This window comes from Anabrus simplex, chromosome 3 (assembly GCF_040414725.1).
Source record: "Anabrus simplex isolate iqAnaSimp1 chromosome 3, ASM4041472v1, whole genome shotgun sequence".
Taxonomy (NCBI): domain Eukaryota; kingdom Metazoa; phylum Arthropoda; class Insecta; order Orthoptera; family Tettigoniidae; genus Anabrus; species Anabrus simplex.
Window position 1 is genome coordinate 286,563,624 of NC_090267.1, and position 15,035 is coordinate 286,578,658.

General features: G+C 36.6%; 1 protein-coding gene across 10 annotated transcripts in view; it reads left to right on the forward strand.

Moving 5' to 3' along the window:
• Positions 1-15,035, forward strand: part of Pcl (polycomb protein Pcl) — a 374,533-nt gene that overhangs the window by 114,718 nt on the left and 244,780 nt on the right. For 2 of the 10 annotated variants that reach the window (XM_067143086.2, XM_067143094.2), the window contains exons 2-3: positions 3,383-3,545; positions 3,630-3,733. The exons of the other annotated variants lie outside the window; for them this stretch is intronic. In XM_067143086.2, the coding sequence (XP_066999187.1) occupies positions 3,446-3,545; positions 3,630-3,733 (204 nt within the window). In that variant the 5' untranslated portion in view covers positions 3,383-3,445. The remainder of the gene's footprint in view (positions 1-3,382; positions 3,546-3,629; positions 3,734-15,035) is intronic. 10 annotated transcript variants of the gene reach the window in all.

Consider the following 15,035-nt stretch of genomic DNA (forward strand, 5'->3'; position numbering starts at 1 on the left):
AAATATTAGTTTGATACTTGGATTACATATCGGACAGCACAAATAATGGCTAGTATATATGGAGAATTGCTGGAAACGTTTACAGTGAACTGCAATTTCCTTAATAGTGTTGCATATTTTAAAACGTGAACCAGCCAGAAATTATTCTTTATAATCACCTCCCAAATGAAGTACATTATGGAAACATTTTACGTACTCAGCACAGTTGAATTAGAGTTATGTTCAGTTTGAATACACACTACCACACACTACAATGAAAAGTTTGAACTATCTCTCTGTCAAAAAATCTGTATAATGCAAACAGCACGCACACACATTTTTTTAACTGGCATCGCTCTAATTTTATCCCGCATCTTTCAGAGTACAGTTTAGTACTCAGCTCTGCAGCATTAAGGAGTTTTTATGGGGAATGGTGGCTTTGATAGCTGGTGAAAGAGCATTCCCTACATCCGTATGAAGGGTGAATTTATTTCTGACTTACTAAGCTTCTTTGCGTACAATGTTTGTTGTAGTATCATTGGTTTAAAGTACCATTTAACCGTATCTACCCCGGTGTTTTATGCGTTAAAACAAACATGAGTCATTATTTCCGTAAGAACATCAAACCGCACCAAATCAAGCGTCGGTCAAATATTCGCGGACACTCACAGTATTATTATTTATAAATTTCATTTTCCATATTGATAGATTCAATGTATAGACAAGAAATGTGTTTTTCCACCAATCAATACTTAATTTATTGTAAGTAGATTACACTAGTACCGGTTTCAGCCCGTAACGGCCATCATCAGCTAGTACATGATTAGTTTCCAGCCATTAGACAAAATGACAAGTTGTTATTATGTTGGACATCTGGATGTCTAATGGGGTATGGAAATGAAATATACAGTAGCATGAAGTTAAAATATCTGTGGTTAAAGGTAAAAAGTTACAATAAGTTAGAACATGAGTATACAGAACACATTAAAACATATGGGCCACAATATAAAACACTTAAAAAGTTTTAACACATTAAAATTTGGTATGTATAGGTTAGACACTTATTAAAATTTAAGTTCATGTTGCTTAGATTCCATTTTTCTATCTTCTGTGTGGTTCTCAACCAAACTTGGTACACATACAACTTACTATCTGAAACAGTTCATTATCTGAAGGAGTTTATTATATTAAGAATTTACTGGCGTACATCACAGTTGGATTATATAACACAAAAATTTTTTCATGACAAAGGTCCATACCAATAAGACACATATCAGCCTCAGAACATTCTCGAAGCTAAACCAATATGACATAGATGCAAAGGAACCACACAGAAGATAGAAGAATGGAATCTAAGCAACATGAACTCAAATTTTAATAAGTGTCTAACCTATACATACCAAATTTTAATGTGTTAAAACTTTTTAAGTGTTTTATATTGTGGCCCATATGTTTTAATGTGTTCTGTATACTCATGTTCTAACTTACTGTAACTTTTTACCTTTGACCACAGATATTTTAACTTCATGCTTCTGTATATTGCATTTTCATCCCCCATTAGACATCCGGATGCCCAACATAATAACAACTTGTGATTTTGTCTAATGGCTGGAAACTAATCATGTACTAGCTGATGATGGCCGTTAAGGGCCGAAACCGGTACTAGTGTAATCTATTTACAATAAATTAAGTATTGATTGGTGGAAAAACACATTTCTTGTCTATACACTCAATCACAGGTTGGAAAATAAGGTGAACCACAGATTTTTTATCCCCCTCCCCAAGTCCTCCCCTCTTAACCTATCTGGCTAAGTTTTGAAGCACTCACTACATTACCATACTGCTGATTACACTCAACACAACACGAAGGACCATGCCAAGCTTGGTCGTACAACTGCTACGACTTAATGAAAAACATATGCTTGAGCATAGATGCATACATCCATAATCTTGGTCATATTGGACATTCCAACTGGGGCTGAACTATGACTTAAACAGCATCCAGATTGTCACAGTTCCTCTTGGCGACCTTGAGAACTATGGATTCGACATTAATATCTGAGTATTAGGGGTTTCTTGCCCCTGCAGTCATTTTTTGTTTCAGATAGTAAGTTGTATGTATACAAAGTTTGGTTGAGAACTATGCTGGAACATACATACTTTCATCCGTAATCTCGATCATTTTGAACATATTCTTTTCCGCACCTTCTCACCGCCGTGCCAGTGGGGCTTATCTTGGACTTAAATTATATCTGGAGTGTGACTATTCATCTCAGCGACCCCAAAAACTATGGATTCTGCATTAATATAGGTCGTTTTCTATTCTTTTTATACTTCGCCCCCTATCCATCCCCGCCCAAAGGAGTCCTATGAGTATCTTATATAACAGTATATATTTTTTCCAGATGGTAAATCATATGTATACCAATTTTGGTTGACAGCTATGCCCAAACGTACGTGCATAATCTTGGTGCTCACTAACAGTTTGAATGTGCTGCATTTGAAAGAATAAGGCATGACTTGAATTCTCATTTAAATTATTGCAACATTGCATTATCAAAACCCCTGTATCATTTGTTTAAGAAACCATGCTGTTACAAATATTTTATTAACTTCATCCACTTCATTTTTCGCCGATTAGATACATGAATTCATTTTCATTGTAAAATTGAATAAGTATTTTAACTATAACCCTAGTATACTATGTAAAATAGGGTTCCAAACTGCACTGTATATTCAATAATAATAATAATCCCTATCATTAAAACTCCATTTCACTGCAGAATTGATGACTAAATTGTAATGTTGAAATTAAAACTTTACCAAATTCATTGCAGTAGACTACAAATTAACTGTGAAGTAAATTAATTGTGTTGCAAATTGTCTGGTGGCCACTGTACTATATTTTACTACTCCAGCTTCATCTTCAGTGCTGCATAACATGCCGCTAGTATCCTTGTAATGGTGTCTTGTCTTCCAGTTACTTGCGTCGTTTTTATCCCTTGTAATTTCGTAATGATCAGAAGTGGGTAGTGCTCAGTAGTTTTCTAATGAACAGTGTATCGTTGCATTTCATTGTTATGGTGATAATTTGTTTCTTTTTTTAACTGTGTGTAGAAATCCTTCCAATTACGTCGAAGCATCCAAACTCTATCTCTGGACCCCTTATTTTGAGACTAATTTCAGTACAGTAATTCTTTATGTTCATCTAAGAATTCATGCCTTTTCTTCATAGTTTTGACAATAGAATGGCATAAAGTGGAGGATTTGAACTCTTTTACCATGATTTTCATAGAACTATATGGCATGTGCAATTATAATTTTAACTTATTGACTTGCGGTTTTTCTATGAGTTATAAGCTGTTATGTCTCTTGGACTCATAGTTAAACCTTCTGTTCGTAGATGACATTGCCGTTCATCTTGTTTTGAAGGCTCCCTGTGATTATAAGCATCTCTGTTTCTGGAATGAAAATGGATAGAAGAGATTTGTCAGAGCAACAAATAGAGGATTATTTAGAGGATCTAGAAGAATTTGAAGTATTAGAAGAAAACGATGCTTTTAATGGTAAGTTTAGATTTATAGCATATAGGGCATAAGTGGATTTTCAAATTTCTTGTCTTTAAAAATATAATTTATTTCCTCTATTAGGGAATGGGGCAACTTCAAGCACAGATAGTTCCTCAGATGAAGATGAATCCAGTGATAATGAAATTGGAAATACACCAAATGTAGCTGCAAACATGCCCTCCCAGGCAAGTGTCTTTCATTTCCACAGGCATGCCTATAAGTACTGCATCATGAAAATTATGAAAGTTGAAATTGTTGTGCTCTTTTCTTCACTGTTGTGACTTATTATTTTTTGATATGAATAATTAAAGATATTATGTAAGAACACCATTAAATATCTTTGCATGTCAAGTTATTCTCTCTTCCCATCTACCAATTTCCCTATGTAGAGTTTATGTTGAAACGTACTGCTGGCTAGGGTGTAATAAGAGATATTAGTTTTATTAAAGTTTTCTTAGTTATAAAGAACCTAGGATGTGGTCGATTTGTCTTTGAATATAGTACTCATCATTACTACAGTCATTAACCCCTCAAGCTGGCATTTTAATCCATAGCTGCTCACTTTTCAGGTGGTATTTAAATTGAAGCTCAGCAGAGGTTTAGACACCATGGAGTTAATGTTAAATCTACAAAATATAATGTAATGAAAAGTTTAGGATTACTACCGAGATCAAGTCCAGTGTTTCTGAGTAATGTATGTGACAGCTGCTGTTCAGGGTTGTCCATAATCACACACAATATTTACAAAAATATATAAGGGAATATAAATTTTTATTCCAAGTCTGCCTTTCCAGAGTGTAAGGGACTCATCCACTGAAATATTTTTGGTGGGGATGTAGGCCGCCTGAATTATCATATTAAAAATAATAAGAAAATCCATCGCTGGTGAAATAGCTTTTCAGGGTGGGTTTCTGTCCCCATGAACATTACAAGCCCCAAGAACACACAAATTTCCTTCCCTGTCACTGGCTTACAATTCCTGTTGCGCAAACTTGGTTTCAAGGGCACGCCATGTATACACTCTGCCGTGTACCTATTTGTTACTCGAACAATTAGGTCAATCACTTTGTCATTGAAAAATAGCAAAAAACTGGACGCGAAATGTTTTCTTGTACCTGGTACGCCCGTGAAGGGTGATCTTTTGTGTGCTCGTGACATCTACCTCTCGCCACAACCTCTGAACAGCGGACGAAGTTATTATGGCTGAAGCTATTTCTTCTTCATCTGCGCTGTCTGCCACTTCTCCAGCAACCTCTTGCCATGCATAGTCACTGTCCGTTCCACTACCGAAAATATTGCTTCCCGAATCGCTTCCACTACTGTCATCTATCAAACCAATAATCTCCACGCTGTAAGAGAATGAGATGACCCAGCCATTCCTCTGCGACTGAGTAGCCCCTAGCCTGCGAAGAAATATATTTGCGCAGGATTTGCTTTTGGTGCTTCATAAGTGGCAAGAATTTTCAAGTTAGATATAATTCACAAAATATTCTCGAAATGGCAGGAAAGGACACAATACCTTTTAAAGCAAATACCTTGAAACTAAATAGAGCGTGTCTCATGTTCTATCCCTTATCGAAATGATTCAAAAGCAACAGATATCGATTAATTTTGTATTATTTCTAATTATGAAACAAAGTATGTAACTTATCGATTCATAAGGTGAAAACAAATCCCGCGAAGCATCTGTGTTACATTAGTAACAGGCATTCCAACTTCTGCCTGCACCAGCCGTTTGTATTTAGTTGAACTGGCTAAACGAGTAGAGTCCTGCGGGCGTGATACGTACGTCGAACCGGCCTGAGTGGTTAATTTACTTACTGTGTGTACTTGTGTATGGCATGCAAACGAGTTATTGGATAGAGACCGGAATGAGCATGTTTTAACATGTCGTGCTTTAACTAAATTCCCAAATGCAGTGAGGCGTGCCAAGGTTATTTTATTCAGATGAATGTGCTATTTGTCGCAGCTCACGTGCTACAAATCTTGTCTTGTGGGTCAAAGAGAATCCTCATTACAGACTTGAGTTGAAAAAGGAACGCCCCCCCCCCCCCCTCTCTCGCGTAATGATATGGGCAGCGATGACATTGCAACATCTGCTTGGATCGTACTTGTTTGAAAGGACTGTGAATGGCGCAAATTATTTACTCATGTTACAGACGTGATTAATACCCCAGCTTGAGTAAAGGGGCCTAACAGAATGCATACGGTTGCTTACTATGCTCTTGCAGTGTGCGACTTCCTAAACAAACATTTCCTAGGACAGTGGATAGGTCGTGGTTCACTAGCAACACCAGCTTCCTTGAAGTGGCCATGAAGATTTTACTCAGTTATTTCCCAACTGTAATTATAAAATGTTGTATAATTTATTATGAAGAACACATTATGGAGGCTTACAGGAGCTTTCACTATTTCAGGAAATATCACCCAAAAGTTAGTCATAAAGTTAAGTTTAAAAAAATCCCTACAAACCGAATGTATTTTCTTTCATCAAAATTCTATTATAGTTATTAACTATTATTATAGTTATTACTATTGTTTGATTATTCTGTAAGTATTCTTGAACTCCCCAGATGAATTTGATCATGCCTTCCGGAAGTCATTTATTTTGGTTATGGAGGGAGGGATAGGTGCTGATCCATGATGTTACAAGTTCTGCCGTCTGTCTTGTGCTCTCAGAGAAGAATTAATAACTAAAAGTGAAAAGTGAATTAGAAAGGTTTGGTCACTTAGCACGGAAAACAATCAGTTGAGAACTGGTTCTCCAAGTGTGAAGCAAAAATGAACCAAGTCGACAGCTGTTACAAATTTTGTATCTCGGATATTGTTCATTAAATCGTCGAATATTCGTTCTTCTTTTATGATCACATTAGATCACTTTAGTCAGTCTGTCGTTCAGGTCTCTTTGAAGGGATTGTTCGGGCTTTGCGGTCCTCCCAGTACTTCTTCAGACGCCCCAATCCTCGTGCCCTTTCCTCAGTTGAAAATATGCGTGTTGTTGGTTTGTTTTGTGTAAGGGTAGAGCTTAGGTTTGTATTCTTGAGTTTTGTATTCAATTTTTATCTTATTTGTGGTGTCTTCTGTTGTAAGGTGTATTTCCTTCAGATCCTCTCTTACTTCTCTGATCCATTTACATCATGTTGTGGTATTTTTTGAGACGAGATTGTGTTGTACTAGGTGTTTCAGAAGTCTCCGATCCCGCATCCTCATGATATGTCCAATGAATCCCAGTCTCCTTTTATGCATAGTATCTGTAATGGGTTCTAGCTCTTTATACACGACTTTGTTAGGTATTAACCACCACTGTCCATCTTTCTGGTATTTTTTGTTGATGCAGGTTCCTCCAATCCTCCTTTCAATTTTCTGCAGTCTGTCAGTCTTTGATTGTTTATTCAGGTGAAAAAGTGTTTCTGCTGCATATGTAGCTTCTGGTTTTATAACTGTGTTGTAGTGTTTTATTTTGGCATTTATTGATAGACTAGCTAATTTATTTGTTCTTGTTTGGATTGAGATCTTTTCATTTAGGTTATGTGTTATTACTTCTCCAAGATAATTGAGTTACTGTTTTGATTTTATTACCGTTGCACCATCCTGAGGGGGTTTCTTTCTTGCACCATATTGGGCGACCTATCAATTGCTCCGGCTATTTTCCCCAAAACCATCCATCACTTCTACAGATCATTAAATGGACCAATGCATTTAATAAAAATGATGCTGAGTGTCGGTAGCTATGCTCGCTTCTAATATTCGTTGAATAAACAGTTACCGCATCATAAAATTTAAGCGATATCGTAATCTTCTTTTTCTTATCACATTTATTGATATGATAATCCTTAAATTGCCACGCGACACCTCTCAGGGATAATTAAATTGCATCTGTGAACCGTATAATTTTTACGTGAGGTCAACTGGGACACCACTTTTTTTTATTTTATAAATTACCATCGATACCATTCGTCCTCCAGAATCAATATCAAGTTTTCCAAATCCAATCATTTGAAGAAAATAAAATAAAAATATTTTTTTTAAATGAATTGATTCAAAATCATTTATATCATAATGATATTAGCCTATCTCCTAAAATAATAACATCTCAATTGGATAATCTATAATTTATTTCATGATTCTAGAATCATAAAAGAAAATCTGATAATATTTATTGACATCAATTATCTTCCTCCTCTCTATATAAAAAAAATTTAAATTTTAATCTATCTTCGATCTGATTCAACTATTCCTCTTGCATTAATTATGCGCATCACAAAAATAAAGGATAAATTCTCTTAATTACATAAATCGAAAGTACATATTCTATCTGTTGAAAACGTAGTATAACATTTTTGGGTTAAAAAAATAAATCTAAGTCCCTAAGCCTTAGTAAATTTCATACTAAATATGCTTAATCTGAATCCATCAGTTATTGTTTCTTTCTTTAAAAAAAAATGCTTATTTTCATCATTACCAAATTGATATTCAGTCATTAACACGCGTATCTTCCGATGTTACAACGTTAGCAATCGCAAGTAAGTTCCAAATATATATCAACTCAAAATGGCTATTTCAAATATATATCGTTCATTAAATGAGAAATATTGGTCACCTTGACCATATCATTTGGTTAAAATATTCAAATAACATCTTAAAATTAAATGTAGGTATCGTGTAAAGATCAATTATTATCGTAGTTCAAATAAAAATTATACCTAACATGATTTATGGTTTCACCAATATCCAATCAGATATCAAAAATTCCGTAGGAATGCATTTGGTAGCCTATTTCATTTAATTGTGGTAGAGATTTAAATTATGAAATTGTTCTATGAATTAATTACATTCTCGACACCAAACTTCAAATAATATTCAGTACAACGTTGACATATTCTCTATGAAGACAACAAGTTTCCCTTCCTTTATTTCTTATTTGGATATTTAATCTGAAGACAGTTTACGGTAACCCACATACAAAATCTACAATGTATTTCATTGTATTCGTGTACCATTAACCCAATATATCTTGCATTACCATATTAATATCTTGCCGCATATGTCAAACATCGCCATTGGTCAGTAATACGCCGTATTTACCGCCAAAATTATCCATAAGCATATCTATCTCTCCATTTACCAATATTAATTACCCATAATATATCATTATTCATTCCCACAAATATATCTCAGCGAATAATTATTCGTAAATCCACATCAACATGCCACTCAAATCATAACTTCCCTACGTAAACATTTATCATTTCCTACACGGCGGCAAATCATCTTAACATATCATTAATGTACTGCAACGGTACACTTTTGGGTTAGATTTCATATGTAATACACATAAACACGTTATCCTGAAAATGAAACACATATATAAACTAAACAAGTTAATACTTACTCACATGTCATCGCGTCGTAACATCAACCAGATATTAGTTTATTTCTGAGTAACTATCTTCTTTAAAAATATTAAATCTGGGATACGTCTCTTTGTATACGTTGTTTCAATTCCATAATGGTTGAAAATCACACTCTAAATCTCTCCTTGTTCAATTATAAACATTCCTATATTATGACATTGATTGTAAACTCTGGAAGAAATACCTACTCCCATAATGATAAATCAACTAGGATAATCTCATTGCAAAGATAACATCGACTGAGATTTCATCACGAAGAACTACGTAAGAAACAACATATCAATGTTCACTACAAATATATGAATACTATATCTACGACACATTAATTTCAAGATAATAAAGTAATTCTTTGGAACTTAGCTTGCGGCTGCTGACGTTAGATGACTGGGTTAGGCTTCGATGTTGTCATCTTAGGACTGCGTAGATCGTCTCCAACATCCATTACGTCACCATCAGGTTGTAGTTTTGGGACCCGGGATAGTAGAAACAGCTGGGCGCTCTACGTCGGAAAGTCGGCTCCATCTCCGATTTAGCCTCTCATGTTGTAGCCGTTAGTCATATGTGAAAGAAACATTTCCAAAATGGCAATTAATATCACGTCCATACTCTTGAGAATGAGAATCTAGATTATATCTTTGTCTCAAGTTATTAAATCAGTAATTCAATGTTAATTCCTTGTGATAGATTTTAACAGGTAAAAATCATCAAATTAGCTTTAAAAATTTTTTTTTATCCAGCTAATCAACCTATAATGCGTTAAATTTGACTTGATATCTTGTAACGGCCTTCGGTCTATACTCCGACTACTGTCCGGATATTATTCAACTTGCTCTGATTTTCCGTCATGATATTTGTTCAGATATAGGTGTAATTCAAATATTTCTTCACTATGCAGGTTCTTCAGCTCTTAATAACTGAAATATCTTCCTTCTTCTTTCTGCGAGGATTATTTTTTTCTCGTGGATAAATTTACGTAGTAGTTTTGTGTACAAGATTTTTTTTTTATTGTTCACCTACTTCTTCTTTTTTAACAATTTTAAAAACCTTCTGTTATTTTTTTTTTTTTCACGGCCGCATGGATCCTTTATAACTTTCCGTCTCACTCCGTGACCTAGGCATACTTAATTCGCCAAATGAAAATCTTTGCCGTCACGTGCATGGCCTCCTTGATTTTATACGTTCGTATTATATATATATTCTGAAATCACGGCCTATTTCACTTAATATATGCGTTCTTTTTAGATGTATGGCCCAATTATGTAATCTTCGCGATCTCATTACCGTGCATGGCAAACTTTTAATGTCGTATGACAACCTTTATTCCGTTATCGGGACGATGAAAACGGTACACCGTTTATGGTAACTTCTTTTAGTTGTGTTGGTTTTTGAGGCCAGTTTTATTTGCAGTGTTTTGAAGTTCTGATATCTGGGTTTTTGTTTCTTTTATGTCCACTCCTAGTAATGCTAAATCTTTAGCGAACCCCAGGGAATTTGTTTCGATTTTTTGGCCAATCTTTATTTTGGGGGAAAATTTTCTAAACCAATCCCTCATTACCATTTCTAGAGCATATTTTAATAGGAGTGGTGAGAGCCCATCTCCCTGCCATAGTCCAGTTTTAATTTCAAATGTCTCTGATGTTTCACCCCTAAACTTCACTTTTGATTTGGTGTTAGTGAGAGTCAATTTTATCATGTTTATTAATTTGGGGTGTAGTTCAAGGTGTGTTAAAATTCAATATTACATATGTTATTTTAAGGTAAAGTTTATTTTTGTATAAATCAGTTTTGGGCAAAATATGGATGCAATTTAGGAATTTGAATTCAGTCTCATTAAAAACAAAACAAAAAAAACTGCACTAAACAGATATTAATTTCCTTGCATACTGCATTGTTATAAAGGTCAAGAAATGACAGAGAACTTGAGTGATGCGCGCCGACTGTAGTAATTATAGATTTGGAGGGTGTGGAGGAAAGTGTCCTCTATGAAAGCAGAAAGGGGAGTGTGAACACTTTCAACACTACCATATTTTAACATGGATCCTGGCTGTGAACTGGGTCTTTTTGCTCATTTTTAACACGTTATTATGGAACAGCAAAACATATGACATGCCTAATTTTTGTACCGTATGAAGCTATCAACCATCCAAAATGAAAATGTTAATCAACAAGTGAATATCTGAAGTAACTTAATTATACTAGTCTTATGAAGAACTTGAGTAAAATAGTATGGAAAAATTTTTTATATTGAGGTTATACCAATAAGCTTGCTCGAACAATAAAAAATAATCATTTAATGCGACTAATTTATATTTCTGATCACATCGTCACTAAAAAAATTACTGAAACAATCCATTTCGTCACTCCCCGTGCAAAACTGAGTAGAACCAGATAGCTGTGGTTGGTCATCTGTTTCTGACCATTCACCATCAGGTTCAGATGAACTAGCAGATGTTCCGGGACAGGTGAATCATCAGCCAGCGTCTCTTCGTCTAAGCGAAAAAAAATAAACCCAAATTTCTGTAGGCGAATATTTCTATCGTGTGTATTCGGAGTAAAATAATACAGCTAAACACTTACGTTCCAAAGTGACGTAATAAATAAAAATCTTACCTGAACTGTCGCTCGATACGTTATGCGGTTCGTAAGGAAGGTCATCACTTTCATCCATCTCTGGACCCGCTTCTCCCGATAAAACATCCAAAATATCTTTTCTTTGTTTTTATAAAAAATATATATATTTACCCAAAATATCACTATCATTGAGCCAGCGTGAAGACATGTTTAGACAGTAACACAGCTAACAGCGTGACGGATTTGGCCGCGCAGCACACGGCACACCGAGTGCTTCGGTAGAGGCCACAGCAAGGAGAAAATACCCTGTTTATTGTTTCAATTTGAAATTCCCGATAACTGCTGCATTCTACTGGTCACTAGATGGACTATTACCTCCAACCAAAGGACGTGCAGCTGGATATAAACACACGAGAAAATCATGCCCGTATCACATACGGGCGCTGTCCAGAAGCAGGAAAGCGCGCCCGTATCCCGTACGGGCATAGTGTTGAAAGTGTAGTAATTATAGGTTTGGAGGGTGTGGAGGAAAGTGTCCTCTATGAAAGCAGAAAGGGGAGTGTTAAGAACAAGATGCAGCAATGACAGAAATAAATGAACAACTGCAGAGTATTTGAATAATTGTTTACTGTATTCTGCAGCTAATGTATATTTTCCAGTCTAACTCAAACTACCGAAGGAAGCGGTTGTACTGAGTGGAGTGTGCAGAACAATGGTTGGTGTGGAGCAGTACCGAGCAGCGATAGGAAGGTGGTTACGGAGAATGAAAAAAAAACTGATAAGAGTGACTTATGGAAGATAGGACAGATGGAGTCTGGTGGCTGTGCTGGTTACGATGCTTTTAGTTATTGGGGGCGTGGAACTTAATCCCGGCCCGAATGCTAACGGCAGTACGAGTTGGGGCGACATGGAGATATCAAAGGAATAGTCAGATAAGATGTGAAGGATATCTGTTCAACAGAACAACTAAAGCATATGTTCCAGAACCATTCAAGTAAATTCAAAGAACTGGAGAGATGGATAAAGGACAAAACTGAAGAGGCAGCTGTAAAGACGGGAAATAATGAAGAAGAAATCGGGGAAACTGAAGGAAAAAGTCAAAAACCTGGAAGAAGAAGTAACGAAATTGAAGGAAGTAAAGGCGAATAGTGGACAGGAACGCGTAAAGAAATGTATTTTTATATACGGAGTGAAGGGAGAGGTAAAAGAAGCTAAAGTTGAATTCATATACAACCGGGTCGATGTAATCCAGACTAAGATGATCAACTTCAGCCAAGTGGATATCGACGATGTGGAAAGGGTTAGAAAAGTGAGGGGGAGCAGGCCTGTCAGAGTGAAATTCATATCGACTATCACGGCGGAAATTGTCGTAAGAAATGCGAACAATCTTCAGGGCGAGAAACTATTATGGGTGAGAAGAGACATGGAAAGTGAAGGCAGTAAGTGCTTAAATACATCTATTTAGAGCAAGAAGTCAAGGGCTCAGAGCACATATCATGGGACAGCAGTTGATAGTTTCAAACGGAAAGTGGGTAAGGTGATGGACGGTGGAGAAGTTGCAGATGATTGACGAAAACCTAAAACGAGAAGAAAACAGGCTAGCAGGCAGGAAGACAGAAGTGGAAACAGCGCGGGGCAGCGAAGCAAGTAAGGAACGCATGTCAGGGGTCAGTGTACCGAGCAGTCCAGTAAGCAGTGCGAAGCCGAAACGGGAGTCAACAAGTGCTGGCAGAAGTTGACTCATGAGGTCCAGGCAGTTTAAATGTAAGTAGGCAAGGTAGGCAAGTGTTCAATGAAGAACAAGGAGCATGCGAGGAATCAAAAGGTCGAGATGCCCTGAATAGAGGAAGAAGTTTAAGCCTAAAAGACTTATGGGGTAAGAAAAATAGACTTGCGGAAGAAAAGGATGACAGGCTACGCTCCAAAGGGCAAAAGAAATATGGAATGGAAATAGAAGAGGAAAGGGCCATAACAACAAGAAGCAAAAATAAGGGAGATAACCGGGAGGGTCGGGAGGGGAAGTCATAGGTAGACTGGAAAATAGGGTTTATAAATATTGAAGGACTACTAAATAAATTAGGTAACAAGGCAGTTAACACGTTTGCGGCCGATAACGACACATGCGTCATGACTTCACTTTCACTCAGTGCCGAACGACACGTGCGTCACACTCCGCGCCAAATATTAAAGCTCGTATTTCCGCCAATGTGTATGTAAACAAACAGACCTCTTATCTGTGCATTGTTAAGGTGTTATTAAACGTATGAGCCATCCGGGCATCAGATCAAATGTTAGTTACAATCTTGGTAGCCATTGCAAGTCGGCATACATTTCTGTGATGTCAAGAGAGAACTGTGAAGTTTCAGAACCTTCTCACGGGAAGAAACCCCGTCTTAGCGGGATAAACAGGCGATTTGCAATTAATTATGATAGTCTGGAAGCTCTCCTGAATGCTAGTGACAGTGACAGCATTGATAGTGACAACAGTGATGACAGTGTGAAAAGTGACTGTGGACACCTGAGTGATAATTTTAATCACGGATGTGTGTGTCGAACGTCGACTCCCAATTCTCACATTACAGAAGGAAGACGTAAGTAATATCTCATCTCCAAATATCCCACCAAATAACATGGGCAGTATTTTAGGGGCCATTTCTTGCAGTTAGACTCGTCCTCAATGAAACAAATAAAGTTTATTGGTCGGCCGGGAATGAAGGTTCCACTGCCAAGTGACGCGAAACCTGTTGATTATTTTCGCTTGCTTGTAGATGACAACTTGCTGAATAAAATTGTCAGTGAATGTAACGCATTTTCAGAAGAGTTGTTTTTGCGAGGAAATGTCACTGAAAACTAGCACACTGCATTGACTAGTTACATTGTACAGCTTATGGAGTAATGTAGGTATACATTGTTCACACAGCAATAATAAGATTGTACTGCGCAGTAGTTTTGTGTGAAATGTTCAAAAACTTATTTTTCTGTTGTAAAGAAGTTCTACAATCGAACAAAACATTTTCCTCGTTCCACTTCATTAAGAGTTATGATGCACATGCTGCGTCAAACGGCACTAAAGGCGAAAAGCTCATTGATAGTGTCGCTGATGCAGCGTGTGCATCATGGCTCGTATGCACGTAAATAATATTGAAATAATGAAAATAATGATCTAAATTGCATAAGGACACAGAAATGAACTCCTTCAAGCAAAAATAATATTTGGTACCGGTACCACGGTAATGGTTGCCGATATTCGAGCGGCCGCGAACGTGTTAATAAAACAATAGAAGGCTTTGACATTGTAGCGCTACTAGAGACCTGGCTTGAATTTGGGAAAGAGATAAAATGGAAAGGGTATGAGGTAAAGTATAAATCTAGGTGAAAAAAAGAGTGGAAAAGGGAGAGTTCCGGGAGGAATAGCGCAATTGATAAAAGAAGAGATTGACAACTGGATGGAGGAAGTAATTTGGGCCAGGTTTAGCTGGGGGAGGGAAAAAGGGAAGGAAAG